This window comes from Vombatus ursinus, unplaced genomic scaffold (genome assembly GCF_900497805.2).
Source record: "Vombatus ursinus unplaced genomic scaffold, bare-nosed wombat genome assembly UNPS02014779.1, whole genome shotgun sequence".
In the NCBI taxonomy this organism is placed as follows: Eukaryota; Metazoa; Chordata; class Mammalia; order Diprotodontia; family Vombatidae; genus Vombatus; species Vombatus ursinus.
The window spans coordinates 45,131,278-45,158,236 of NW_020954557.1; the positions used below are offsets into that span (position 1 = coordinate 45,131,278).

Sequence of the window (26,959 nt, forward strand, 5' to 3'; positions counted from 1 at the left end):
ATTTAGATTAATAACTGAAGTGTACAAAGATATAGACACCCAAAATATTCTTAATCCCTTCTTGTACAGAAATGTACATTTTTCATAGTAGATAAAGCAAAAAGAACAAAAACTTATCCCATAAGATGGAAATTTTCAATGCTATATTATAAAATACCAGTTGGATGCACGTAGTCCAAGCAAATGAATTTAGTAATACTTCACAATTATTATTGCAGGTAGCACAGGAGGATCATCGCTGCCATCTTCTGGTTAAATTATACCATGACGGCCCAGAGCTCAAGTATCTTTCAGATAATATTTCAATATGCAATATTAACATATTTTAAACTGACTTTACATCAAATGGCTACTTCATTGTAATATTCCCCTCACATAAAAACATCTTTTTCAGCTATAAGTGAATTAACCAAAGAAATACTTTTTGAACATTTCTTCCAAAGTTACAGTATCTAGAAATAGTAAAGTCATTTATACATTTTAAATTGTTAAATGCTTCTATATACTATCTTCAAACCAGCAGGTACCAAGAGTTTGTATAAAGCAAATACAAAACAGTTACCCAAATGGCTGCAATTAGCCTAGCAAACCAACTACTGAACTAGAAGACTTCAAGTATCACTGGAGTGTCTACAGGAATATGCATGGTGAGAGGTGCTGAGTATAAAGAAAAAAACCCAGACTAGGTCCAAAGAAGTTAATGTTGCCTGAAATGGGAAAGGGTCACATCAGGCTCTCCCTATGTTCGCTCAGGGTGCATTTCTAACCCTTTCTTCACTCACTGAAATTTATGAGTTCTTCTGTGACCTGGCCGAGTGAAAACAATACATAGTTACTTCTTCTTTTCATAACATCCTTTCAGGGTCTAACACTCAAGGGACAATTTTTAAAATATATATCTTAGATTTCTAAAGGAGAATCATCTCTAAAGCTGCCTTTAAATTTACAAGAAACATTTTTAAAGACAAGATATGGATATCTTTCACTTGTTTAATTCTTTGCAATGACTAAAACATTCTCTTTCAATTTAATAAACATATGGCCATTTCACTTATCAATGACTACAAAAAATTAGGATGAAAAGAACATCACTAATTTGGGCTTCTAGATAGAAACATCAAATTTGCAAGGTAGTCAAAAATCTTTTTCCCCCAATTTCTTAAATCATAAATTAGCAAGATCTTACTATTTGGTAATCAAAGTTTAATAGCTAAAAGGATAAGAGGATACATCACACACACACACACACCTCATCATCATTACCATCTCTCTACTGAGCTACTCAATACAGTTAATGGAAAGGAAGATCACTCTGAGTTTCCATAGTGGTCTCAGGAGTTTAAATTAAGTCCATTTCCACTATTGAAATAATAAATATTCAATAGCACATCCATGCAAAAAAGAAACTTCACATAAAAAAAGGAGAATTCTACAGAGCTAGCTGTAAGAGTAGCAGATTTGGGGACTAACAAAAAAAAATCAGATGCAAAAACAGCTATCATCTCTATATTTCCAGATTTTAATAGACCATTACTGAAAATATATGGAAGCCTCAATTTTCAGACATGTAGAAAATATATTTGAACTTCAGGAAGATACACAGCCAAAAAGACAAAAATTAGAAATTTGTCTTCAATGATGGTCTAAGAGCGTCCAGTCCTACTGTTCTAGTCACAAGACACCATTAACATTTAGCTTTTGAGGTAAGAACTAAAGGTATTAGAGGTAAGAATAAACATTACAACATGAGCCCTCCAGTAAAACAATGCCTTAATCAGATCACTTCAAACAGTATTGATGAATTTCCACCTGATATGGATGTTACATATGAATTAATCCAAACTGGCCCAAAATAAAATCTAAAAGAAATGGTAGTATCAACTTAACTTTATGTATATAAATAAATCTAAGTTTCTTGTCAATTAAAAAAAAATCTAAGTTAAAGTTTGTGTTAGAGACACCATAATGCCTTAGAATAATAGTTAAAAGTAACTCTTCACATGTAGGCCATTACGAGGAATCAGAAATCTAAAAACTAGGTACCTTCCTTTCTCTGTAACCAAAAGTCAGTCAGTTGCAGCCAAGTGGTCTTTTCACATATTCTCTCTCCCCTCATCTTTGCTTCCTGGCCTCTTCCTTTAAGTCCCAGCTAAAATCCCATCTTCTACAACTCCCTTTAATACTAGTATCTTCCCTCCATTGATTATCTCCAACTTATCCTGTATAGCTCTTGTTTGAATTAGCTGTTTCTATACTGTCTCTCCCATTAGATCATGAGCTCCTTGAGAGCAAGACCTGTTTTTGCCTTTCTTTGTATCCCCAGCATTTAGCATAGTGCCTGGCACATACCAGGTGACTGATTTATAAATGTCTGTGCCCTTGACATGACTTGACCTTGGAAACTAGTCCAGCATCAGTCCTAAATCTTTCAGGGATAAAAAATAACATAGCTGCCTTTTAGCTTGCTAAAGAATAGTAAGGACAAAGTTAAAGTAACAGTTTTTAGACTGCTCCTGGGTAAAAAATCAAAGTTGAAACCAATGGATGAGAATCAATTACAATGAACCTCTACTCCAAAAGAAAGGAAATGGGGATAGCCTTTCTTGTCTCTCAATTATGACTCATCATCTACTCTCACTAAATATCCCATGTTTCTCCCCTCCTTCACAACTCAGTGAAACGTTAATTCTTCAGTGAAGCCTCTTCAGAATAAGTTCATCAAAATTTGAGTAACCTCATCAAAATTTAGCCATGAGTATTTTCAAATTCTGTAACAGAGCCTCCCAAATGTGGGATGAAAATGCCTTGGAGTCTGCAGGGTGACTATAGGCGATTCAGGATCTTTTTGTTCACTTAGCATTGCCATTTCCATTTTAATTCATAATCGATTTTAATCATCATGGATGAGTTCAATTAACACATATGAATTGTATAACTATTTGTTTAGTGGGGGCCCTGAAATGTTTTTGTTAAGAAGGGGTCTTCATGTTTGAAAAGTATGAAACATTGTTCTATAACAAAGATTCTGGTGATAAGGAAAATGTTCTATTTGGCTTTTTCTAAGGTCCATAGCCCTTGTCATGTTTCCCAAAATGTAAATCTCAACTATTTAGCTTCTGCTATGCGAAAGTACAGCAGGGGAAATAGAATCAAAATGTGTTATGAAAAATTAAGATAAGGGGTCTTCCATCTCCATTTTTCTTTCTAACTCTTCAGGGCTCTAACACTCCTTCTATCTCTTGACAACTGAGGCTGTTTTTATTTAAGTTTATAGAAGTGTTACTGTGACTAGAGTTTCATATGCACATATTTACTCCACTCCCCCCCCCCCCCCCCCCCCATTTAAATTTCCACCCCCTTGGGCAGGGATACAATCTTCTAATCTTCTACTTCCTCTGTAACCACTTACAATGTCCAGCAAACATAACAGTGGTTAAGAACATTTACAGAAGAAATAATTAAATCTGCTAGTCTAGATAATAAGAAGGCTTAATTTTACTTGTTAAAAGAAATCAAATATTTCTTTGTTAACTAAAAGTTGCTCTATCTTTTTGAATGTCACCACATAAATTAGGATTTTCTTACATTCATGAGGGGGAGAGCTTTCAGAATCTGCTTGCTTAATCACAGTTGAAAAATTTCAAAGATAATGTGGTATTCCACGACTTATCTGAAGATACTTTGTGAGAGAATAACTTGCTCTGATGACAAATGGATAAATGCTAAGAAGTTACCCCACAAAACATTAAGTAATGTGAATTTGAGAAAAAAAAAATCAGTCAGCCATCATGATAAATGTATCATTAGGGGAAAAAACTGCCTTTTCAAACAATATATAAATAATAATATAACCTAGTAACAAAACAGGTAACCAGTTCTCCTTTCTGCATGAGGCCTCTCCCATTCCCCCTTTCCCCACTGTTAATGGCTTCCCTCTGAAATTATCTCCCATTTGCACTACATACATTGTGTGAGCACACAATTGTTTGCATGTTAATTCCTCCACTATATTGTGAGCAACCTGAGGGCAGACACTGTGCTTTGGTTAGCACATTTGCATATGCCACAGTAGCGCCTGAATGTGAAGAAAAGGGAAAATTTTTTTTTCCTACAATACCTGATTTAGCTGGCACTACTTTCCCCCCTCTCTTCTTGATGCTCTAATGTGTAATAGTGCTTTAAATATACTTGGTGGTTAATAATTTTAATTAACTCAAAATGGCTTAAGGGGTGTGTTTTAAGTTAGAATACAGCCTTATTACAGATCATGTAATACAGTGGTTATATCCTCTTTTGTGAACTGAGTGTTGGGATCACAGAAAATTCAATAAAAATTGAGTATCTAAAGAAAAGATATTAACACTTTAGTCCCAAAATATTACTGCCTATAAATATCTATTTAAATAATTATGCATCACAAAATATGCCAGCATTTGTCCTCTATTTGAGGACCTTAAACTGGTATAATGACTTAACTTAAGGCTTGGGGTTCAAATTCATCCCTCTCCTTTTACAACAATATCCACAAAAGAAAACTGAACAACTTTGGATAGAAAAAGATAATAAACAAATAATTTGTATGCATGTTTCCTTCTATATACATACATACATACATACATACATATACATGTATATATACTCAAATACTAACACTATGGTAATAATATTAATATATTCATTTTCCACAAAGTTTTCTTTCTAGTTCCACATTAAAATAAAATTAATTCTCCCAAATATTCCAGGTACTCTGAAAGATGAAAGGTCACAGACCATCTTAATCATCTACAATTTAGACAACATAAAGCATAAAGTCTTTGTCCAAAAATCTAAGAAAAATCAAGGGTTGACCATAGAGCTCTTTACCAAAGGAAAAAAAGGAAAATTCTTTAATCTACATGTGTCTAAAGCATTGAGGCACAAAGAGGGAACCTCTTTCCTGCTATTTAAAAAACTGTCAGTAAGGGCCAAGAAGAAAGATAAAATGGCCACTTGAATCATAAATATATGGTTATGGCATGTTAATTCATAGTATAATCCTAGAGGGAACAGAGAACTCAATTATACAATCACTTATGGAGTCTACTATGTGCAAGCACATTAGGCACTAGAGAATAAAGATAAAATCATCCTCTGATCACACATACCTAAAATAGTTATCACCAGCAATCTCTCTCCTCCCCTCTAGAAACACTGTGTAATACAAGTTATTACAGATACACTTTAGGGGGGTAGGAAGAAAGATTCCAGTAATGACTCTCCATAGTCCATTCATGTACGGAAGTCTCCAGACCATGCAAGCATGGTATTCTGAAGACATGCATTTACAAAGACATATTCTTCACAATGCTCTTCTAACACTCTGATCATCTGCCTTGGAATGAATAAGAGTCACTGCACTCTATTCTAAGACTTGATTCTATCTTCAGAATAAAGCATACTTTTGTTTCTTACCAAAAATTTCAAAAGAATCTAGAACAAACAATCTTTATTCGCTACAATATATTTAAGCCGTCTCCACATCCTTGATTTTAATCAATCAAGGAAGCATTTCCTAAGTACTTAATAAGTGCCAGGTAGTATAGTAGGCACCAGGAGTATAAAGACAAAAATGAAACAGTTCCTAAAGCATCTATTCCATAGAGATAACATGTTTAACACGCATATATTTTGGGAGAAAGTGATAAATAGAAACTTACATTTGGAGAGCCTAAACTCTTTTGACCAAGAGTAGAGCTGAAATATGCTATTTTACTCGCCATCTTAATCCTTATTATTATTTTTAAAAATTGGGGATGAGGGAAAAATATGATTTCTATGATTTCACTGGAGTAGGGAATTTTCAGTGAAGAAAACTCTCTGTACCAATATAGATAAACAACTTCTGAAATGTATTGTCTTAAAGAGTTGCTTGGGACACTAAGAAGTTAAGTGACTTGCTTAGGACTGCATGTCACAGGGGCAAGTCTTAAACCCAGATCTTCCTGACTGAAGCAGTTTCCTATCTATCCTATCCTATTCCATGCTCTCATCTATAAACATTTTAACAGGTAAGTAAGAAATATGACACTGAATGAAAAAGAAAGCAAAAGGAATGATGGAAACATTTAGAAACATGTATACATACATACACACATATAAATAACAGAGAGACAGATTTTTATATGGCAATACCCAATCCTGAGGCCTTTTCAGGATATCACCTCAATAGCTTTAAAGTCATATTGCATTTTTGTGACTAAAGGCATACAGATTCCTCAGCTCTTGCTATTTACTTCCATGGCCATATGAAATTAAGCCAAGGTACAGGCCAAATTCAACCCACAGGTCAGAAGTTTCTCACCCATTTTAACTGACCAAAGTGATTTACAATTCTTGTCTATAATCTGTAAGTAATTTTTTTTACGCTTAAGAGAGGCATATTCCTAACACAGTGGGGAATTAGTTACCTAAAGTAAATTGATTTTGTTCTTGGCTACAGCTAGGTTCTATAGAACACCATAAGGATTTCTTTATCACATTGACTTGGCAATAGTATGCACCTATAGCATGGAGCCTGGGGACTACATTACATCAGTTATCTGAAACTCATTTTCCCTATTAGTTTTTAACATTCATCAGTTCTAATCAGGCATGTAAATGACCAAACATTGACATTACTCTGAGAGCCACTTTTAGATAACTAGGGAAATTAAGGGCAACTAGCCAAAGATGAATATTTTAAGGGTAACTAGACCTGCCGAAAATGTCATCATTGGAGTTACTCCAAATCCAAAACAAAATTGTAAGCCTTTAGAGAGTTGGAGCCACATATGTCCAAATTATTCTGTAGCACAACCAATTAGCTGATACACTTCTGTACTAGCACAATACAATAAAAATACTTTTAAAATGTTTTTCCACAATAATGTGACTGAGTTTTCCTCAGGTATACTTATACCATTTCAGGATTTTTACTGGTTTAGGTCTTCTATACCTTTGAATAATCCAGAAAAAGACCAAAGAGACTAGTGGAATCACTGTCCCAAGGGATACAACCTCTATATAATCTCCCCTTATCAGCCACGGCAGCAGAGTGAAGCTTTAAACATCTTCTCTCTACTTCTATTCTCTTGAGTATCAGTACTGTCAGAAAATCAACCCATCAGTCTTCCTCTAGCTTTCAGGCAGGCAAAATCTCAGGCATTTTGAGGCAATAGTCACTTAGCCTAATTTAACTAGAAAAGTCAGCATAATGAACTAGTGAGTCAGTATATGATGATAAATATAATTAAGTCTGCAATACTTTGAACACTTGCCCAGATATGCATGTGTTGGATACATTTTAATACATAAAGACAATTCCAAATAAATGGAGCATAAGATTAATGCTCCTAGAGGACAGACACAAGGAAAATGTACCCCAAATCATAAAGCTGTACATTCTCTTGCCATTTTCACTTTTTAAATAAGCTAAATACACTATCCAAAATGTAGGGACATGTTTCCACTCTCACCCAGAGGAGATTCCGGTGTCAGCCCCATGCTCTGCAGCAATGCTTCTGCTTCTCGCCTCTTTTTTTCAAGGTCGGATTCTTCCTGTACTGGAGCAACTGCTTCTTTCTTCTGATCAGTCTAAATTTGAAAAGAAAAAAAAAAAGCATAATTCAACTTACTTGTGGTATAAGACATTTATAACTTTTTGTGAAAAAAATTTTAATGGGGTGAAGGGAAGGAGGAGGAGAAGGCAATGGCAACAGCAATGACAACTCTATGTAAACAAGCCACTAGCTCTTGCATACTCAACCAAGCTAAAAAGAATACTATGTCTCATGTCTGGGGACCAGCCAGGACATCAAAGGGCTCATTAGTAGAAGGGTGGCTATTAAGTTACAAATCCTCAGACTTTGGTAACAGATAAAATAAAAATTCAAACTAGCTCTCAATTCTGTGCAGTATTTTTCAAGCTCATAATGAGGGTGGCAAAGCAGCAGAAAAGGATGCTAAGAATCATGTTTAGACTACCAACAATCTAAAATATTGATAAAGGATCTCAAAATTGTGTGATTCTTAGGCTATTTATTGGAAGAAACTAAACTCCCTTAAAATGGGCACTTTATTATAAGAGACCAAAATACAAATAAAAAATGGAAGTGATCATGATTTACTTTATTACTTACTATAAAATTCACACAGTACTTTCCTCACAACAACCCTGTGAGATAAATCTATGATCTCATTAATATGGATATTCCTTCCAATGTGCAGAAGACAAGTCATTTGACAGTTTCTTAACCTGTGTGACTACTGTCCATGTCCTTTCATAAATGTTCCTGAGGATCCTACCCAACATGGGAACACAGGTCAGTAATCTGCTTTCCCACAATCTGCTCATGGGATCACTATTAAGCTCAGTACATGATATGCTCTATGAGTAAGTCAAAATGACACTGAAGAAGATGAAGTGAAGATGAATGATTGGATCTAACCAGATACATACAGAAGAAATCACTGTCAGAAATGATGTATTAGGCATTCACAGATCAATTTTCAAGGTAACTCAAAAAGGGGAAAATTCCAAAGGAATGGAAAGATCACCAGCTATATCATTACCCAGAAAGTGGTATGTCTACTTTCTCATCGCTGTAAAATCTTTGCAAGCATACTTTATGTACATGTTAAGGGTATCCTTTTGCAGAAGACTTTCTGCAACAGGTCACATCTTCAGTGTCACATAACATAGAAAGGAATAATGACTACAAGATCCCACTGGGTTTAGTGTGTTGATTTTTTTTAAAAGCATGTGATTTGGTAGAGTAAAATGTAGCTTTAAACATTCTCTAACAAGGTGCCTCCTATGCATGCATTAAATCATACAAGATCCCACATACTGGCAGCCACAGAAAACTGATCATCAATATCAAGCAGGCATAAAACAGGGACATGTTCTTCAAAGATTATCAGAGATAATTATCTTAGGTAAAGCCCAAATGGAAGCCAGATTACTTAAAAATGGAACTCCCCAGAAGCTTCTGTTTGAGGGAGATGCTATACTGATTACATGGAATCCAAGAAGACTACAGGGATTCCTTAATTAGATCAAGTGTCACTCAAAAGAGATGAGTTTAGCAATCAACACAGAAATCCAAATGGATGAAGGATACACATTGCCCAGACTATGACATATAGTTTCACAGGCAGCCCACTGTACTTATTGTGTCAGTACACATCCTGATAAGCCACTGAAGACAATATTGAGCTAGGACCAGCTGATTCACATTTGAAAAACTGCCCAGCAATTTTTAATGATCTCAGTCTGATCCCTGACACAAAGGCCCACCTTTTTAACACTAAGCCTCCTGGTGATACCATATTACTATGAATCATGGAACAACATGGCATCAGTAGAACAATACAGATGAACCAAAGGGCAATGGAAAGTCATATGGTAGGTCTAATTAGATTGCAACACATTAAGAATAACAATTTCTTTATGGGGAAGCAGCATAGAAAATATCAGCAAAGATGCATGACTAGAAAAAGATGTGAGCTGATCACGTAAGAAGAATGATGGTTATGATGGATAGCCTGGCAAACACAAACAATATTAAAATACCTACAAGGCTTCTGTTACATTCGGTTGATCATCTGTGGAGGATTTATAAAAGGATACTGTACAAGGACCAGAATCACACATGGTAAGGAAGCATGAATGGGGTTGTAATCCATACTGGTCTCATATCAGTGAGATCACAGATTGATGAAAGTAAGTTACTTCTGCATGTTTTCAGGATATGAACCAAGCTTGGCATATGAGATTAACAGATCTTCTCTAGAGTACTTAAATGAATGCTTTCCCTCTTCTACCAAAATACATTTCTAGTAAGTTATAAAGAAATGAACTGAAATTTTAAAGGTCCATATTAACGTTTTCCAAATATGGCAGAAGTCTTCGTTAAAATTTTCATAAAAGCAGACCTAGAGAGCATTCAATTTCCAGTAAAATGCACTGTGGAATATCTGTACTCAGTTTGGGAATTGTGGTTATAAATAATCCCAACGAGAAGTGCAGAAGCAGTACTGGACATCAGAAAGAGTGCTGAATTTGGAGTCAAAGAATCTAGGTTCTAATATAATTTATTAACTACATGACTTCAAGCAGCAAATCATTTAATCTTTTTGGACCTCCATCTTCTCATCTGCAGAACAAGGAGGATGGATTAGCTGGCCTTTGAAGTCCCCTCCACCTCTAAATCTGTGATCCTCGATGCAATGGCCAATCACCAATTCCAGGAGAGCGATAATAAAGTATGCTACCCATCTCCCGATAAAGATGCGATAGACTCAAGATACTGAATGAGATATATTTTTGGACATGGACAATATGGAAATTCGTTTTGCTTAACAAAACCTTTCTATAAGGGTTTTTCCCCCCAATTATGGCTATCACCTCTATAATGATGATTCTCACATCTATCAATCCAGCCTTAACCTTTCTCCAGATCCCCATTCTCTCATATCCAGCTGTTTATTAGACATCTCAAACTGGATGTCCTGTAAACATCTTATACTCAACATGACCCAAAATGACCTCATTATCTTTCCCTACAAACCTTCCCTTCTTCCTAACTTCCCCATTATTGTCAAAGGTACCACCATACTTCCTTTCAGTCACTCAGGCTCACAATATAGGTGTCATCCTCAACTCCTCACTCTCTTTCACTCCCCATATCCAATGTTTTCAAGTGCTGTCACTTTTACCTTTGCAACATCTCTCCTACATTCCCCCCTTCTCTCCTCTGACACTGCAACCACCCTGGCACAGGTCATCATCACCTTTTACCAGGTGAAAGAATAGAGAGAATATGAGAAGGCCCAAGATAAAACTTTCAGGAACACCCAAAGTTAGGAGCCTGATATGGTCAATAAGTCAGAAAAAAGAGACTGAGAAAGAGAGGTCAGATAGAGAGGAGAACCAAGAGACAACATTGTGACAAAAACTCAGAGAAGACTGTATACCCAGGAAAGAGTGGCCAACAGTATAAGAATAAAGCCTGAGAAAAGGTTATCAGATTTGGCAAGTAAGAGATTACTGGCAACTTTGGAGAGAGCAGCTGCAGCTGAGTAATGAGAAGGGTTGAGAAGAGAAAGGAAAGGAAATGGAGGCAAGAGGCAGAAATAGCTTCTTTTGGAAATTTGGTTGTGAAACCAGAGGACAGATGTTAGGATGAATGAAAAAAGGAAATAAAATCTAGGAAATTTTTTTTTTCAGTATATAGAGTCTTGGGTATGTTTGTAGGTAGAAAGGAAGGAGCCAGTAGATGGAGGGACTAAAGATAAGAAGGAGACCAATTTATAGGGTACTTTCCTCCAGTGATAAAAAATAAATAAGTTCATCAAACTTAAATCTATGTTTAAGATGTTTAATGTCTTACACACAAAGTAATTTCAAGGGTGGAAGAGTGCTTAACAACTGCAGGGATCAAAAAAGGTCTTCAGTAGGGAGGGGGCCATCAAGTTCTATTGTGCAAACACCCATGAAAGATACAAAGAAAGAGGAAAGCAGAGAGAGAGGGGGTACATGGGGCAGTGAAGCAAAGGCACTGAAGGAGGTTAAGATAGGGTAGCATGTATACCATGCATACAGGAGACAATGAGCCCTCTAGTTTTGCCAGAGGACACAGAGGGGAACAGTTTCAGATTAGACTGGAAAGGTTGTTCAAATTTATTCAAACCCTACCAATATAAAATTAAGGAAATCATCAGGTGGAAAAAAATCCATCAAGACAGGCGAACCATCTGAGCTTATTTTACCAATGAAATTATTAGCTTAGTCTTATATTCTGTCCCCTTCACATGAATATGTATATCACCACCAATTCATGGTTTAATCCCATTAAATTAATTCTATGAACATGTTTCACAAACTCTCAACTGGATGCCAATCATATTACAGACAGTCCTGGAAAATTAGATGCCAATCATAACATGATCATCCTTGAAAACTGGAAAGCAATAATTGGCCATCTGTCATCTTTGGATAGATTAATCCTATAGATGATATTCTGGGATAGCTCTTCCAAGTCTGAATCATGATTCTGGCAGTTGCTCATTATTTAATCAAGTAACTGGCTTAAAACTCCAACTAGCTTATAATATAGCACAGAAAGTTAGGCTGGATGCAAGAATAACTTCAACACACATCATGAATAGAGTGACTGCTAATGGTGAACTTAAGAATTCCTAGTATTTATTTGTGCTACTCATTTTTCTACTGCCCTAGGCAAAGAAATAGGAAGTAATGGCTATTGTATGAAGGACTTAAGAAAAAAAAAAAAGTGGATAAGAATCCCACAAGATGAAAAACCACAGTGGGGCATCTGTGAAAGGAGTGCCCATGCCAATGAAACAATAAATTGACAAAAGTATTATAGAAACTAATTTTTGAATAGACTTCAGATATAATATGCTGATATGCCATTTAAAATATATCACTAGTTTATTCCTATCTATCTAAAAAACATTTTCTATAAACAGTGATAAAAAGTACATTTGACTGCAATACATATAAAATCATATTGCTAGGGCTTTTCTATAGAACTAGCACCTTCTCTATCAGTAAGAAATAAATGTTTCCTCTATCAAATACTCACTATAACATTCAGGATATGGCCACTAAGCCACTAATTAGGCCCATGCTATCAGATTATTACCATTTTCGATTAATAAAATATTAAGATGAGATAAATAATTTCAAAATCCATATTAACTGGTTTGTCATTTATTTGTACTTTATGGCTTGAATATGTTAATACAATACAAATGTACATTACTTTGTGGAAAATTGCACATGAGTTCAACTTTTATAACTCAAGTAATATGATAAATGAATTAAAAGCTTGCCAATTAAAGGAGGCCTCTACTGAGTCCTTTCCTTTTGGAAAGAACCCGTTTGGAAAAATGAATAATTATTCCCTAGTTTAGTCTGCTAAATACTCATTTTTTTATGTTAGGTTATCACCCCAAAAGTCTTACGCTAATACTTTACCAAGGCATGGAGGTGCCATGGGCTTTGAAAACTGTGCAGGTGGAATACAGCCTCTGACAGGTTCTGTACCATGATGGAAAAGCTTCAATTATAGTCTCAGCATGAGATTGTGTCTGCATACTCTCCAAAAACTGGCGAAACTAAGAATCCAGTAGCCTAGATATTAGGTGATGAATTCTCCAGCCACAGCAACCCATGAAACAGATAACAATACAAATGGATCCTTAGTCCTAGGTGGATTACTTCTGCTTTTGTTTCTGAAGTGATAGTGAGAAGGAGGGAAGAGGGTGCTAAGAACCACACAGTTTTTTTTTTTAATAATCTATGAATATTAATTTAACTATTAGTACTCTGTGTGATCCCTTATTTAATGGCCAATAATTTGGCATATTATCGAAGGAGGTGAATCAAGTCAAACTGACATTCTCATCATAAACGAAACCATAAGGAATTGCAGCTAAATAGAAGTATGGCACCTAGGTTCTCCTTGAAGAAATAAATTAAGAACTGACAGAGTTGGTTTTAACCCCTTCCCCTACCTTCCACATTTAAGTTCCTGAGCAAAGGAACTTTTCAATTTTCTTTTTATCTCCAGAATCTAGTATAGTATTGTCTAGTATAGATAACAAACACTTAAATGTTTAATTTAAGTGGGGGACCTCTGTGCCCCAAAGTAACAAGAAACATCATCTTATGGCGTAGCTGGTTCTCTTGCCTTTGGATGCTCACGAACAGCTCATGCAAAAAATCCATGGGGTTTACATAGCAAGATCTATTGCTGAGAAATTCTATGAAGAATACAAGATTCTCTAAATCAAATCAACACAAACATACACAATGATGTTCCATGATTTCAATGTGAAGCTGCACAAGAGGACAAAAAATCTTGAAAAGTGTATTTCAAGACTAAGAAACAAAGGCTTTTAGATTGTGAAAAAGCACGTGTATCATGGATTCTTTCGCCCAAGAAAGTTGCAAAGTCCTGGGTATGGTGAACACTGAATATTATAAAAAATGAAAGTAATTATATCTTAACAGATAGGAAATAACTATTTGCTGACATGAAAGCCATTTCTGAATCAACTGTCTGTATGCAGACTATCCATTTGCTAGAGAAAATGTCAAAATTGACACCAAACTAGAAGAATAAGGATGAAAAGATAACAACTACAAAGGCTCCAATCTGATCTATTGAAACAAGCTACTGGAAAATGGATAAAGGAAAAGATATTGATGTGGGGTACCATCATTTTTATAGATGTTTAAATGATCTTAAAGTAATTGCCCAAACATTTAATCATCTTGCCAAGTAGAAAGACATGGAAACCAAACGCAACACTAATGGGGTGCTCAGGCCCCAGATGTAAGATCATGCCTCTGGAAGTGTCCCAATTTCTCAGTAGGCCCCTGACCTTGAGAAAATTTTCTCCTGTTGAAGAACATATTCTCTTGTTAAAACAGACGCAGGGGCTCCTGGCCGGAGGATTTTTGTCACTGGTTGGCCCAAAGACTCTCCCTAGTGCCAGATCTCCAAGGTCCATGCCTCTGACAACTTCCTTAATGTCTGGTATCAACAAAGTTGCCTCTGCAGACTCCCTGTATTTTCCCATCCACAGTTCCCAAAGACACCTGGACCCCTAGATTACTTAAATAGAATCCTTGGCATCTTTTCCCTTGTCCCTTTTCCATATAAGCCTCAGCACCATCCTCACTAGCTTGCAGGATGCCACTTCTATTGGCATCACAATAAACTTTTTGCTACTTGACTAAGAGAAAGCTTGAGTGTGTGAATTCATTCTAGGCAACTCTGCCTTGGCATTCTTGGGGTCCCAGCACCCCTTTAGAATATAAACTCATTTTCAAAATGCTACAACAGGGGGTGATGGAGCACTTGTACTTCATAAGACAGCAAAGATCAATGGAAGAAAAAATGAATCTGAAGAAAGTTTGTCCTGACACCCAACTATGCCAGATCATCAATCAATCAATCAATCAACAAGCATTTATCAACTGCCTGCTATGTGTCAGACACTGTGTCAGGCACAAGGTATAAAAATACAATAAATGAATCAATCCTTACTTGTAAGAATGGTATATTCTAACTGGGAGAGAGAAAAAAGGATATACAGTATAAATGGAAAGAGAAGAAATACAAATAAATAAGAACTATTTATATTTATAAATAAATACAAGTTAGTTTGAGAGGAAGGGCAATACAGTTGAGGGGATCAGGAAAAGCTTCATGTAAAGGTAGTACTTGAGCTGCATCTTGAAGAAAGAAAGGGATCCAAGGAGACAGAGGTAAGAAGGGAACAGCCAGTGCAAAGACATACATATAGGAAGTGGAGTGTTGTTTGTGAGAAACAGAAAAAGGCAGGTGTGGTTAGGTCAAAGAGTGAGAGGAGAATAATGTCCATTGAGGACAGAAAGGCAGTTTAGGGTCAGGTCATATATGGCTTTAAAAGCTAAAAGAGGAGTTGATATTTTATCTTAAAGGCAACAGTGAATCCCACTGGAATTGATAGAGTAGGTAAGTGATATGGTCTGTGCTTAAGGAAAATCCCTTTGACAGCAGTGCAGAGGAAGAAAAGAGAGGAAAGAAGTAGGGAGAGACTTAAGGCAAAGACAACAATTAGGAGATTGTTACAATAATCTAAGTGAGAAGTGATGAAAGCCTGAACTAAGGTCTTAACTGTATGTATAAAGAAAAGGGGTTAGGTGTGAAAAATGTTGTGGAGGGAGAAATGACAATATTGGAAACTGATCAGATATGTGGGGAGAGGAGCTGAGGATAACACCAAGTTTACAAACCTGGGAAACTGGAAGAACAGTGGTATCTTTGATAGAAACAGAAGTTTGGAAGGTAGGTGGTTTTGAAAAGAAAGATAATAACTTCAGTTTGGGACATACTGAGTTTGAGATGTCTCAGCAACATTCAGTTTGAAATGTCCAATTAGGCAAATGGTGGTGCAGAACTGAAGGTCTGAGGAGAAACTGGAGCTGGATTTCTAGATCTATGAGTCAGCTGAAAAGCGATGATAATTAAACACAAGGGATGATGAGGTCATGGAGGGACAGTATATAGAGAATGAAGTAGAGGGCCTGGGACAGAGAATTTATAGGTGAAAATTGGGAGAAAAACAAACAGATGAAAAATGAGGTAAATCTGCCTTTATTTCTATAATGACTAATTTTCATCAACTAGGATAGTGGAACTACCACATTAGTGCTCTTAACACATCAGTACCTAATGTGCATTTGGGGAAGTGAAAATAATACTTAAGAAAATGAAGCAGGCATTATACACCAGTAACAGCAACATTGAATGATGGTCAACTATGGCTGACTTAGCTTTCTCAGCAACATAATAATCCAAAACAATTCTAAAAGACTCATGATGGAAAATGCTATCCACGTTCAGAGAAAGAACTGATGGAGTCTGAATGCAGACTGAAGCATACTATTTCACTTTGTTTTTTTCATGGTTTTTTCCTTTTGCAAACTGTATTTTTTTTTTGCAAACAGTTTCCTCTTTCACAACATGACTAATACGGAAATATATTTTACATGATTGCACACATATAACCTATATCAAATTGCTTACCATCTTAGGGAGAGGGAAAGGAAGGGAGAAAATTAGGAACTCAAAATTTTATAAAAAAGGAATGTTAAAAATTGTCTTCACATTGGAAAAAACACAATACTATTAAATTTCTGTTTTGAAAAAAAAGAAAAAAGAAAATAAAGCAGGGAAGAGTAGCTGGATTATACCAAAAAACATACACACATACACTCATATACACAAAAGATAATTTATGCTTGAGGAAGCAATGTTGAAAGCACTATGGGATCAATTTTCAATATATTTTAAAAAGGAAAAGATACCAATTGACTAATCAGAGGAAAATCATACATTGTTGGGACCTCCTTGATTAGATTTCTGATTATTCAAAAGAATAAATACAAGAAAACCAGATAAATGAAGAATGCCTCTTGTACAGACTATACAACTGGATAGAATCCACTGAATTAGTTCATCAGTACATTAATCTTAGACAGGAACTACAGATAAACTATAAGCTGGACCCAGAATTAAAGAAAAGGAAGAGAGGAGCCCAGCAGAATGTAAACTCCTTGACAGCAAGACCTGTTTCATTATTGTCTTTGTATCCCAAGCACTGTGCACAGAGTAGGTCCTTAATAAATGTTTGTTGAACTGCATTGACTTGTACTTGGGAAAGTATTTTCAACAATCCCACAGAAAAAACCTGATACAAAACCTCATCTTTTTAACAGCAATAATCTGATAACTATGTGACTATGGCTGTGAATTACAGAACACCCAAATCTCCAAAGAAAAAATTATAGGTAACCCACAGTTCAAGGGAAATGTGCAGGGTGGGTATAAATGGGCTATAGCAAATGACCAATGATGACTTGTACACAGTAAACAGCATAAAAGACAGGATCTTCCAAGGAATACAAGATGGGAAAAGGAAGTGGGCCAGTCAGGAAGTGAGAGTAAAAAGGTAGAAAGCCTAAGTGATACATTCACCATCTGTTTCTCAGACAGTGTTTAAAAGACCTAAAGAGGAGACTTCAGCACACAAGGCAGATCCTTTTGGAGAAGAGAGGAAAGAATTTGAAAAGCATGGATGAACTGTCACCTTTAATACTGGATGGAGCACCCACATCAATGAAATGACACATCCACTGAGGAACTCAAGACTTGTTTAAAGTGAGATAAGGCATGAAACTAGAGTTGGATTCACAAAACTACTACAGTTTAAAATACTATGAAATCATGAACCGAATGAATAATCAGGTTATTCAAAACCGATTAATGTAATTAAAACATAATCAAGCTTACTTCCTTTTTCTTTCTTTCTTCTTCCTTTCTCTTCTTCTCCTCTCTGATTTGAGCTAACCGCTGCTTCTTTCGCTCCAATTCAGCCTTCAATTCACTTTTGTCTGACATGGTTGTGACCTTAATGAAAATACAATTATTTAAAATAATCAGAATGCTGGCAATAACTTAATTTTGCTAAAGTTAGATTTATAAAAGAAATACACTTTAAACAAATGCCATCAGTAAAGCAAAAGGTCTCGTAATTTCTTAAGAGTTGGGAGTTGAAAAGATTACAAACATGAACAAGAAATAAAATGATTTCTATTTAAACAATAGTGTATACTTCATGTTTTTTTAAAACCAGAAAATCCTCAACTCTTTAGCTCTCCACAGCCTGACTTCCAGCTACATTGTTAGACTTATTTTACATTATCCACCCTTGGGTAGAAAAGCAGGATGGAATAATAGATAGTCAGTCTCAAAGCCAGGAAGACCTGGGTCAAAGTCCTATTCCTAACACACACTGGCTATGTGAATTTGGTCATGTCATTTATACTCTTAGTTCTCTCGGTAGGTCTCTTAAGACTATAAATTGCCAAGAAGACACGGAACTGTGTTGATAAGAGGGATTTTCTTGAGGTAGAGGCAAAGTCAGGGTGGGGGCGAGGATCTCTATACCAATGAAATCACAGGTCTAGTACCTGGGTTATCCCCTTTAGGCATGTTCCAGCCAAAGTGACCTAAAGATGCTTCCCTTCTAACTCACTATTTCATCTCCTATCTCCATGCTTTTAAAAAAAAAAGTTTATTTTTACAAGTGTTTATCTCTCATACTGCCTACACAATTGCAATTAAAATCTAAAACAAATATCTTCAAAATAACTATGCATAGTCTAACAAAACAAATTCTCACTTTGACCATGTCTAAATATATATGTCTCATTTCTTTGGCAGGAGGTGAATGGTGTAATCCATCTTCAGTTCTCTGAATTCATGGTTTATCGTTCGCATTAATCAGATTTCTAAAATCTTTCAAAGTTGTTTTTTGTAATGTTGTCATTGTGTAAACTGCTCCTAGTTCTGCTCACTTCACTGTGCATCTGATCATGGGTCTTTCCCAGTTTCTATAATTTCTTATAGTACCATCATATTCCAATGTATTTATATACCACAATTTATTTAGCCCTTCCCCCATAGAAGGGCCCTCCTTTAGTTTCCCACAAAAAGAGCTCCTATAAATACTTGTGTGCATATGGGCTCTTTTCCTCTTTCTTTAATCTTTTTTTGGAGAATAGTCCTATCACAATAGGTAGTTAAACAACTTTTGGGACATGGTTTCAAATTAGACCAAATCACAGTTCCATCAACAATGTATCAGTGTGTCTGTTTTCCTGAATTCCTCCAACATCTGGATTTTCCTTTTTGCCAATCTGATGGTGTGAAGTGAAACCTTAGAGTTGTTTTAATTTGCATTTTCTTAATTATTTGCAGTAAAAAACTGCAAAGATTTTTTTTTACCAGTTATCTATTTCCCTATAAATTTTAACTGCATTAGATTTGTTTGTGCAAAATCTTCATAATCAAAATGATTTTGCTCTAATCATCACCGGGACCTGGAATGTACACCTTCCTCATTACTGCCTCTTGGAATTCCCAGCTTCTTTCAAAGCTTAACTTGGGTACCAACTCCTCCATAATTCCTTCCTCCACAACCTTAGTTGGTAGTACTCTCTCCCTCCTAAAATTTCTGGCTATCTACTTATCTGTGTATATTTTCCACCTTCCACATCTCAAAACCTCTCTTCAACTTTCACTTGACCTCTTCCTCCTTCAGGTCAGCCTCAGAAGGCGAGGTGAATCTCTTTGTCAATACTAACCACTCTACTTCTGCCTGTGATCTTATCCTCTCTTTTCTCTTCTGAGAGCTTGGTCCTTTGATCTCTCCTCCAATGCTGCCAACCCTGCATGTTACAGTCCTATGGATATTCTTACCCGCAAAAATAAACTTCTGAAAAAGAGCAATTTATATTTGCTCCCTCCACTGACTCACTCTACTCTTACTCCTAACTCTTCACTATTCCAACGAAACTGCTCTCTCCAAGGTCATAGATTACCTCTTAGTTATCAGATAAAATGGCTATTTCTTACTCTTCATCCTTCTTGGTCTTTCTGCAGCAAATGACACAGCTGACAATGTCAAATGATAACAAATGGTAACTCCTTCTGAATACTCTCTCCTCTCTTGGCTTCTCTGACAATGCCCTTTTCTGGTTCACCTTTGCTGGCTCATGATGTTTCCCCCCCAAGAGTGTGTGTGCGCTCTACTACTCTGTCTTTGGTCTTCTTTTCACTCTTTGAGTGATCTCGTCCATTCCCAAGGCTTCAATTATATGCTTAAAACAGGTAACTCAGAAATCTATATATCCAGGCCCAAGACCTTCCCATGCTCTTCAGTTCCATTTCAACTATCTATTTGACATCTTTACCTCAATGTCCTATGGACATTCTGAACTCAACATAACTAAAATGGAACTAATCATTTTAGGCTTTGTGCTCCACCCCATAGAGGACATTCTATTCCCCTTTCCTCACTTCCACCTCATATAATTCCAAGCTTCCTTCAAAGCTCAACTCAAGTGCCAGCTCTTCCAGGAAGACTATCCTGACCCTGCCACTTGCTAGTATCTTCCTCTTTGTAAATTATTTTGTGCTTTTAAGTTTTGCATTTACAAATATAAAATTTAATTTTATATTATTATATTTTATATTATATTAAGCATTATTTATAGCACCCCAGAGTGATTTACAAAATTTGCATTGTGTCTACCCTTTAAGCTGTTGAATAATTAAGGTGGGGGGGGGAAGAAGGTAGACCACTGAGAGGCGGTTAGTTAGAGAAGAAAAACTAAAAAGGGGGAACAGTCCTAGAAAATGGAATATTACTCACCTTAACTATAAGAGGAATCTACCGAAACGGTAGCAGGTGAGGTGAGCTTCTAGGATAGAACAAAATGGATGGAAAAGAAAGGAGTATATTCTGTGTAGAATGGCAAAACCCCTGCTTTTGAGTGGTTTGGGGGGCACCCAGAGACTGTGAGGAAGCAAAGTATAAAAAAAGGAACTGGTGGTCTGGTAATTGCTTTTAAATTTTATGACATTAACCAGATCACTGCATGTAAGTGTCTTTTATCTGTACTTTCAGATGAGGTGAACTGAAATAGAGAGATTGAGGCAGCAGCAGGAGAAATCTGCCCTAGAAAATTATTGCTTGTGTTGCCTTAATCCAAGAGTGGGGAACCTGTGGCCTCAAGGCCACATGTGGCCATAGAGGTCCTTAAGTGCAGCCCTTTGACTGAATCCAAACTTCACAAAACAAATTCCCTTAATCAAAGGATTTGTTTTGTAAAACTTGGACTCAATTGAAAGGCTGCACCTAAGAACCTAGAAGGCCACCTGTGGCCTCAAGGCCGAAGGTTCCCCACCCCTGAGGCTTAATCCATTAGACCGTGAGCTCTTAGAGAGCAGGGACTAATTCTATTTATTTATTCATTCATTCATTTTTTTACCTTTTTTTTTTTTTAAAAATATCCCTAGCTCTTAGCACAGTTCCTGGAAGATACTGGGGACTTAATAAATTCTTGCTCACTTGGGGGGGGGGGGGGAAGGTCATCTAATCTGGCCTCCTCACTTTACTGATGAGGTAACCAAGGCACAGAAAGGCAAAGTAACTCGTCTAAGATCACACACACATTAAGTGGTACAGTTTTTATTAAAACCAAGGTCTTTCAACTCCAGTCTCATCATTTTTCTACTACACAATGTCCCCATTTTAAAATGGTCACTTTCTCCTTAAACTTTTTGCCTCACCACTTTCAACCTTGAATTGTACCTTCCTTAATAGATAGTAAGCTTCTTGGGAATAGCAACTGTGTAATTTTTCCTGTCTCTTCTCCCTTCCCCCCCATCCTCACCCAATAACTGGTGGAGGACCTTACACGTAGAATGTGCTTCATAAATATTTGTTTAAATTAACTGACACTCTCAGTCACCCTCTTCTCCTTGATACTCTCTTCTCTCTAAGCTTCCATGACATTATTTTGTCTTGGTTGACCTCTCCTCAGTCTCCTTTGCTGGATCTCCATCCGGGTCACCCTTTGTTGTTCCCCAGAGCTATCCTGGGTGCTCTTCTTTTCTTCCTCTATATTATTTCACTTGGTCATCTCATCATCACCCATGGGATGATCATCCCATGATGGTCACCATCACCTCTGTACCAAAGACCCTCAAATCTACTTGTCCAGCTCTAACCTCTTCAGACTTCCAGCCTTGCATCTCCAACTGCCTACTGGACATCTACAACTGGATGTCCCAGAATACATAAACTAGATTTTCCAAAGACATCCTTAACTTAACATGTCAAAAACTGAATTCATAATCTCCACACACACTCCCACAAACCTTCCCCTCTTCCTCACTTCCCTGTTGCTAGCTAGGGGACCACCATCTTCCCAATCACTCAGGCTTACAAGCTACGTGTCATTCTCAATTGCTCCCTGTCTGTTACCCTCCATACGCAATCTGTGGCCAAGTCCCATAGATTTTACCTTTGCAAAAGCTCTTCTAGAGGCTTCCTTCTCTCCTCTGACAATGCAATACCCTAACAGAAGCCCTTATCACCTCAGGCCTGAACTACTGCAGCAGGCTTCTGGTGTCCCTATCTCAAGTCTCTCCCCACTCCAATCCATCTCCCCTCATCTTTCAAATTTATCTTCCTAAAATGCAGGTCTTACCAAGTCCCACTACCTCCTTCCCATTCAATAAACTCCACTGGCTCCCAGTTACCTCAAGGATCAAACATAAAATCTTGTTTGGTATCCAGAGTCCATCAAAATCTGTCCTCCTCCCCGGACACACACATTTCCAGACTTCTTATACCTTATTCACCAATTTACTCTGGGATCCAGTGACACTGGCCACCTTTTTCGTCCCTTATACAAGACATCACTGCATTTTCACTGGCTGTCCCTAGTACCTGAATTCTCCCTCTCCTCATCATCCATCCTTTAAGTCCCACCTAAAATCCCACCTTCTACAAGAGGGCCTTTCCTGATTCCCTTTAATGTAAATGCCTTCCCTCTGCTGATTATCTACAATTTATCTTGTATATATATCTTCTTTGTACATAGTTGTTTGTATCTTGTTTCCCCATTTAGATTGTAAGCTCCTTGAGAGAGGGTACCATCTTTTGGCTTTATTGATATCTCCAGGGCTTAAGCAAAGTACCTGGAATGTAGGAAGGGTATAATAAATACTTATTGACTGATGGACTCATTTAATTACTGAATTGAACAGCAACAAAAAATTCCTCAAAATGCAAAAACTGCTAGCAAGTACTACTTTTACAAGAAGGGCAAACAAAAATAAATTGCTTTATTAAACATCAACTGAGATGGGCAAAAAGACATCTCAAAGGTAACACATGCAAAGCTGAACTTAATTCCTTCTAAACTCAATCTTTCTCTATTTTTGTTGGGGGCACCATCTACCTAATCACCCTTATTTCCATCTCTGTCCCTCACCCCTCATATGCAATCAGTAGCTAAGTCATTTCAATTCTACTTCCATAGTACCCCTTATATCCATCCCCTTCTTTTCATTCGTTTGGCTACTTCCCTTCTTTAGAATCTTATTATCTTTCACCTGACTATGGCAAGAGGCTCCTAACTGAGGCCTTTCAGTATCTCCCCTTTCCAATCTATCTTCCACACAGTTACCAAAATAATCTACCTAAAGCACAAGTCTTAATGTGTTGTTCCCCCACTCAAGAAATTTCAGTAGCTCCCTATTGCCTCTAGGGAAACACAAAACTCCTTAGCTTGGCACTTAAAGTCCTTCACAATACCTTTCAGATATTTCCAGGTTTATTTCACATTACTCCCCTTAACATACTTACCATTCCAACTAAATCAGCCTACTTGCTAGTTCCCTGTACGTGATATTCCATTTCCCCACTCCATGTCTTTTCCAGGCTGTCTTCCATCCCTGAAATGCAAGTCCTCCTCTCCCTCCAGTAACTTACATTCTGCTGAGTACCTGTAATATAGAAACCAAAAAGTAGGTATCTGATAATTGGATTTGAGGCAGTAGATACCAGCAGCTAAGAGGATGAAGAATGGCTTCCAGTAGGAGATGGCACATGAACTGAACTTGAAGCTGGGGTTTCTGAGAGGTTGAAGGGAGAGGAGTGTTGTGGTTTGTCTTTGTAGCCTAAGACCTAGCAAAATGCACTGCATAAAAAAAGATTGTTTAATAAATATTTGAAGGGTTGTATTAAGACATGAATGTCCTGTACAAGCATGGCGTCAAGAAATAATTAAATGGGCATAGTTTATCATCCTTAGTTTCAGAAAGACCTGAATATTTATTGAAAATTTAGGGATCTTTGCTGAGATAATTTTATATTGACAGACAGTAAACTGTATTCCACTTCAAATCACTAATTTATTAAATAACAGCCAATTTCTCTGTGCTCTTTAAAACAGTATTAAAGTTTTTGAAAATTGTGGCTTTAAAACTATTTCAAAGTATTTGGGAAAATTCTAAAGAAACACATGCAAAAAATTATCATTATTGTTATATTACCAAAATGTCAAGTTATGAAAGAAAAAAAAATTCAACTACCGATTAAAGCACAAAGGAAATTTCAGGAGACAGTACTTTCCCTCCATGGGTAAGAAAGGCTCTGAACTTCAAACTGACAACCATCCACTCCCCCAAATAATAGAAAGTATTTCCTCAGTATACTCTTTAAAAGCATTGAAAACAAAAGGTGAAACACCTGTACACACCTAAAAATATAAACCATAGGAGAAATATTTTTCCTGTTTTCATTCTTGCTCTAGCTCCCTACTACACAGATATGCTCCAGGGGTTCTTAGATTCCTATGGCAGTCTGACAATAAGGAACCCTTCTCATAATATTTTTAAACGTTATCAAGCAAAATACAAAAGAAACTAAATATATTAAAATAGCCATATTTTGAAAAGCAAACACGGCTCAAGGTTATGAACCTCTAAGATAGAATCTGCTATTAATAACTCTCTCCTACACTGCCTACATTCATCCAACAAATTGCCAAATTCTATACGAGACGTTGTACTAAATGCAGAGGAGAAAACGCCATGTCGCCTCACCCAGGGTCTCGTCCTCAGGGAGCTCTCCCTCAGTGCATGTTTGCTTAGAAGCTGTTTTTATTTTGGTTGCAGACGCACAACTTGGCCCCCGCGCCCTCCCCGGGGAAGCCCGGGCAATGGTGGCTCCGTGACGGACCCCGGGGAATCTCCGGAGTCCGGTGAGCGCCAGGCGCCGCCCAAGCGCGGCCGGGCCACGTCGGGGCCGGGTGCGCCCCCCGGGGCGTTTTTACGGGACAAGAGGCGGGGTCGGAGCCGGGGCCGGAGGGGGAAGCAGGGCGCGAGTGTCCCTGGGATGCAGCTGCGGGAGCCCGGCGGTCCGAGCGCCCCGTTCTCGCAGGGAGGTCCCCGGGCCGGGCATGGGCGGTGCCCTCCGTCTCCTCCGGGCCGCCCTGGGCCCACGCAGGGCAGGCCCGCCTGACAGCGGCGACCCCGTGCAGGCGAGCGGGAGTCTCTCTTCTGGCCTAGCCCGTGGGCTCGGGCGGGAGTGGGTTGCGGGAGGGAAAGGCCGACCCACCTGACGCGGGGGCAGGATGGGGAAAGCCCGCGTGACTGACCACTACTCGCCCGGACCTGGGTCTTCTGCCTCCGCCGCCGCCCCGACGCTGACGGCCCCAGCGGCTCTTACCGGTTCCTCGGCTTTTCCGATCACACAAAGAGGGATGGGCGTCGGCTACGGCCAGCGCCAAGGGACAAGTAGCTTCGCTGGGACGCGGCTGATCGTGGGACGGAAGGGCGGAGCCTTTTGGATCTCCTCGAATTAGCCTCAAGTAAGCCACCTTCCTGATGCGAGGAGGGAAAGGAGGCACTCGCCGCACTCGGGCCCCACCAAGTTCACAGCCTTCGGAAAATCAGAGGAATCGCCCCGACTTTACACAAGCTGGGAAGGCAACCACGGCGCTGGGAGCAGGTGACTGCCTAGAGAACTACAATTCCCAGGAAGACGCGGAGGCCAAGTGCGATGCGCGGTGGATTCTGGGAAGTGTAGTCTTTTTTTCCCCGTCCCCTTGTATGCTGGGACTTGTAGTACGTAAACAGCCAGTCTTTGCGGAGTCATTTCTCCTTACCCTTGCTTTTAATTATACTCTTAAAGAGAAATTAATAATACGTTTCAGCACCCCTTTCGGATGTACCCCTGTCTTTTTTTCCCCCCGGAGTTTTCTATAAATAGGAAAGACAGTGTAACTGGCCTTCAAGCTAAGGAGCCCTGAGTTCAAGTGCTGCCCCGAACACATTCTGGCTGTGTGTCTATGGGCAAATTACTTAACCTCCTTGTTCTGGGCAATTCTTTTAGACAGGGGATCTCAACTTTTTTGTCTCATAGGCGCCTTTGGCAGCCTAGTCAAGCCTGTGGACCCCTTCTCAGAATAATGTTTTTGTTAAATTTCAGATAGAGATGATTGAAAATAAAGAGGTAATTTTTCCTCCTTCCCAAGTCATCAACTCCCTGAAGTCTATCCATAGATCAGGTTAATTGCTACTTGCTAAATAGATTTGAAAAATTGTTACCAATTCATTGCTCTACATAAAGCAAAAGTTCCTGAAATAAGCAACAATAACTTTATTATAAGGTTGAGATATATTGGATGGAAGGACAGTCTTAAGGCCAGGAAGACCTAGGGCCAAGTGCTGCCCTTGTGCAAGGTCCTTTAACCTTCAGTGCCAAAAGCGATTGTCTAAGACTATCTATTGCAGAGAGGGTACCAACCTGTAAAAGTAGAGGGAGGTTGATCACCTGAGAATTCTGTATACTAGTGAAATCACAACTTCAGTACCTCTGCTAATAAGGTTGCTATTCAACAAATACACAAATTTAAGATGTATTACAAACATCCTTTACCAGAATGTTATCTAAAAACATAAGGACTTTGTTCAAGGGAGGCTGATGTCAGACA

General features: G+C 38.0%; 1 protein-coding gene across 3 annotated transcripts in view; it reads right to left on the minus strand.

The window, feature by feature from the left end:
* The window catches only part of DYNC1I2 (dynein cytoplasmic 1 intermediate chain 2), a 63,389-nt gene extending 37,609 nt beyond the window's left edge, over nt 1–25,780 (minus strand). Inside the window, exons 1-3 of one of the 3 annotated variants that reach the window (XM_027865871.1) lie at nt 25,693–25,780; nt 17,895–18,011; nt 7,494–7,611 (exon numbers count right to left, since the gene is read on the minus strand). In XM_027865871.1, the coding sequence (XP_027721672.1) occupies nt 7,494–7,611; nt 17,895–18,002 (226 nt within the window). In that variant the 5' untranslated portion in view covers nt 18,003–18,011; nt 25,693–25,780. The other 2 variants (XM_027865869.1, XM_027865870.1) reach the window with 2 other exon arrangements.
* Nucleotides 25,781–26,959: the final 1,179 nt, after the last annotated feature.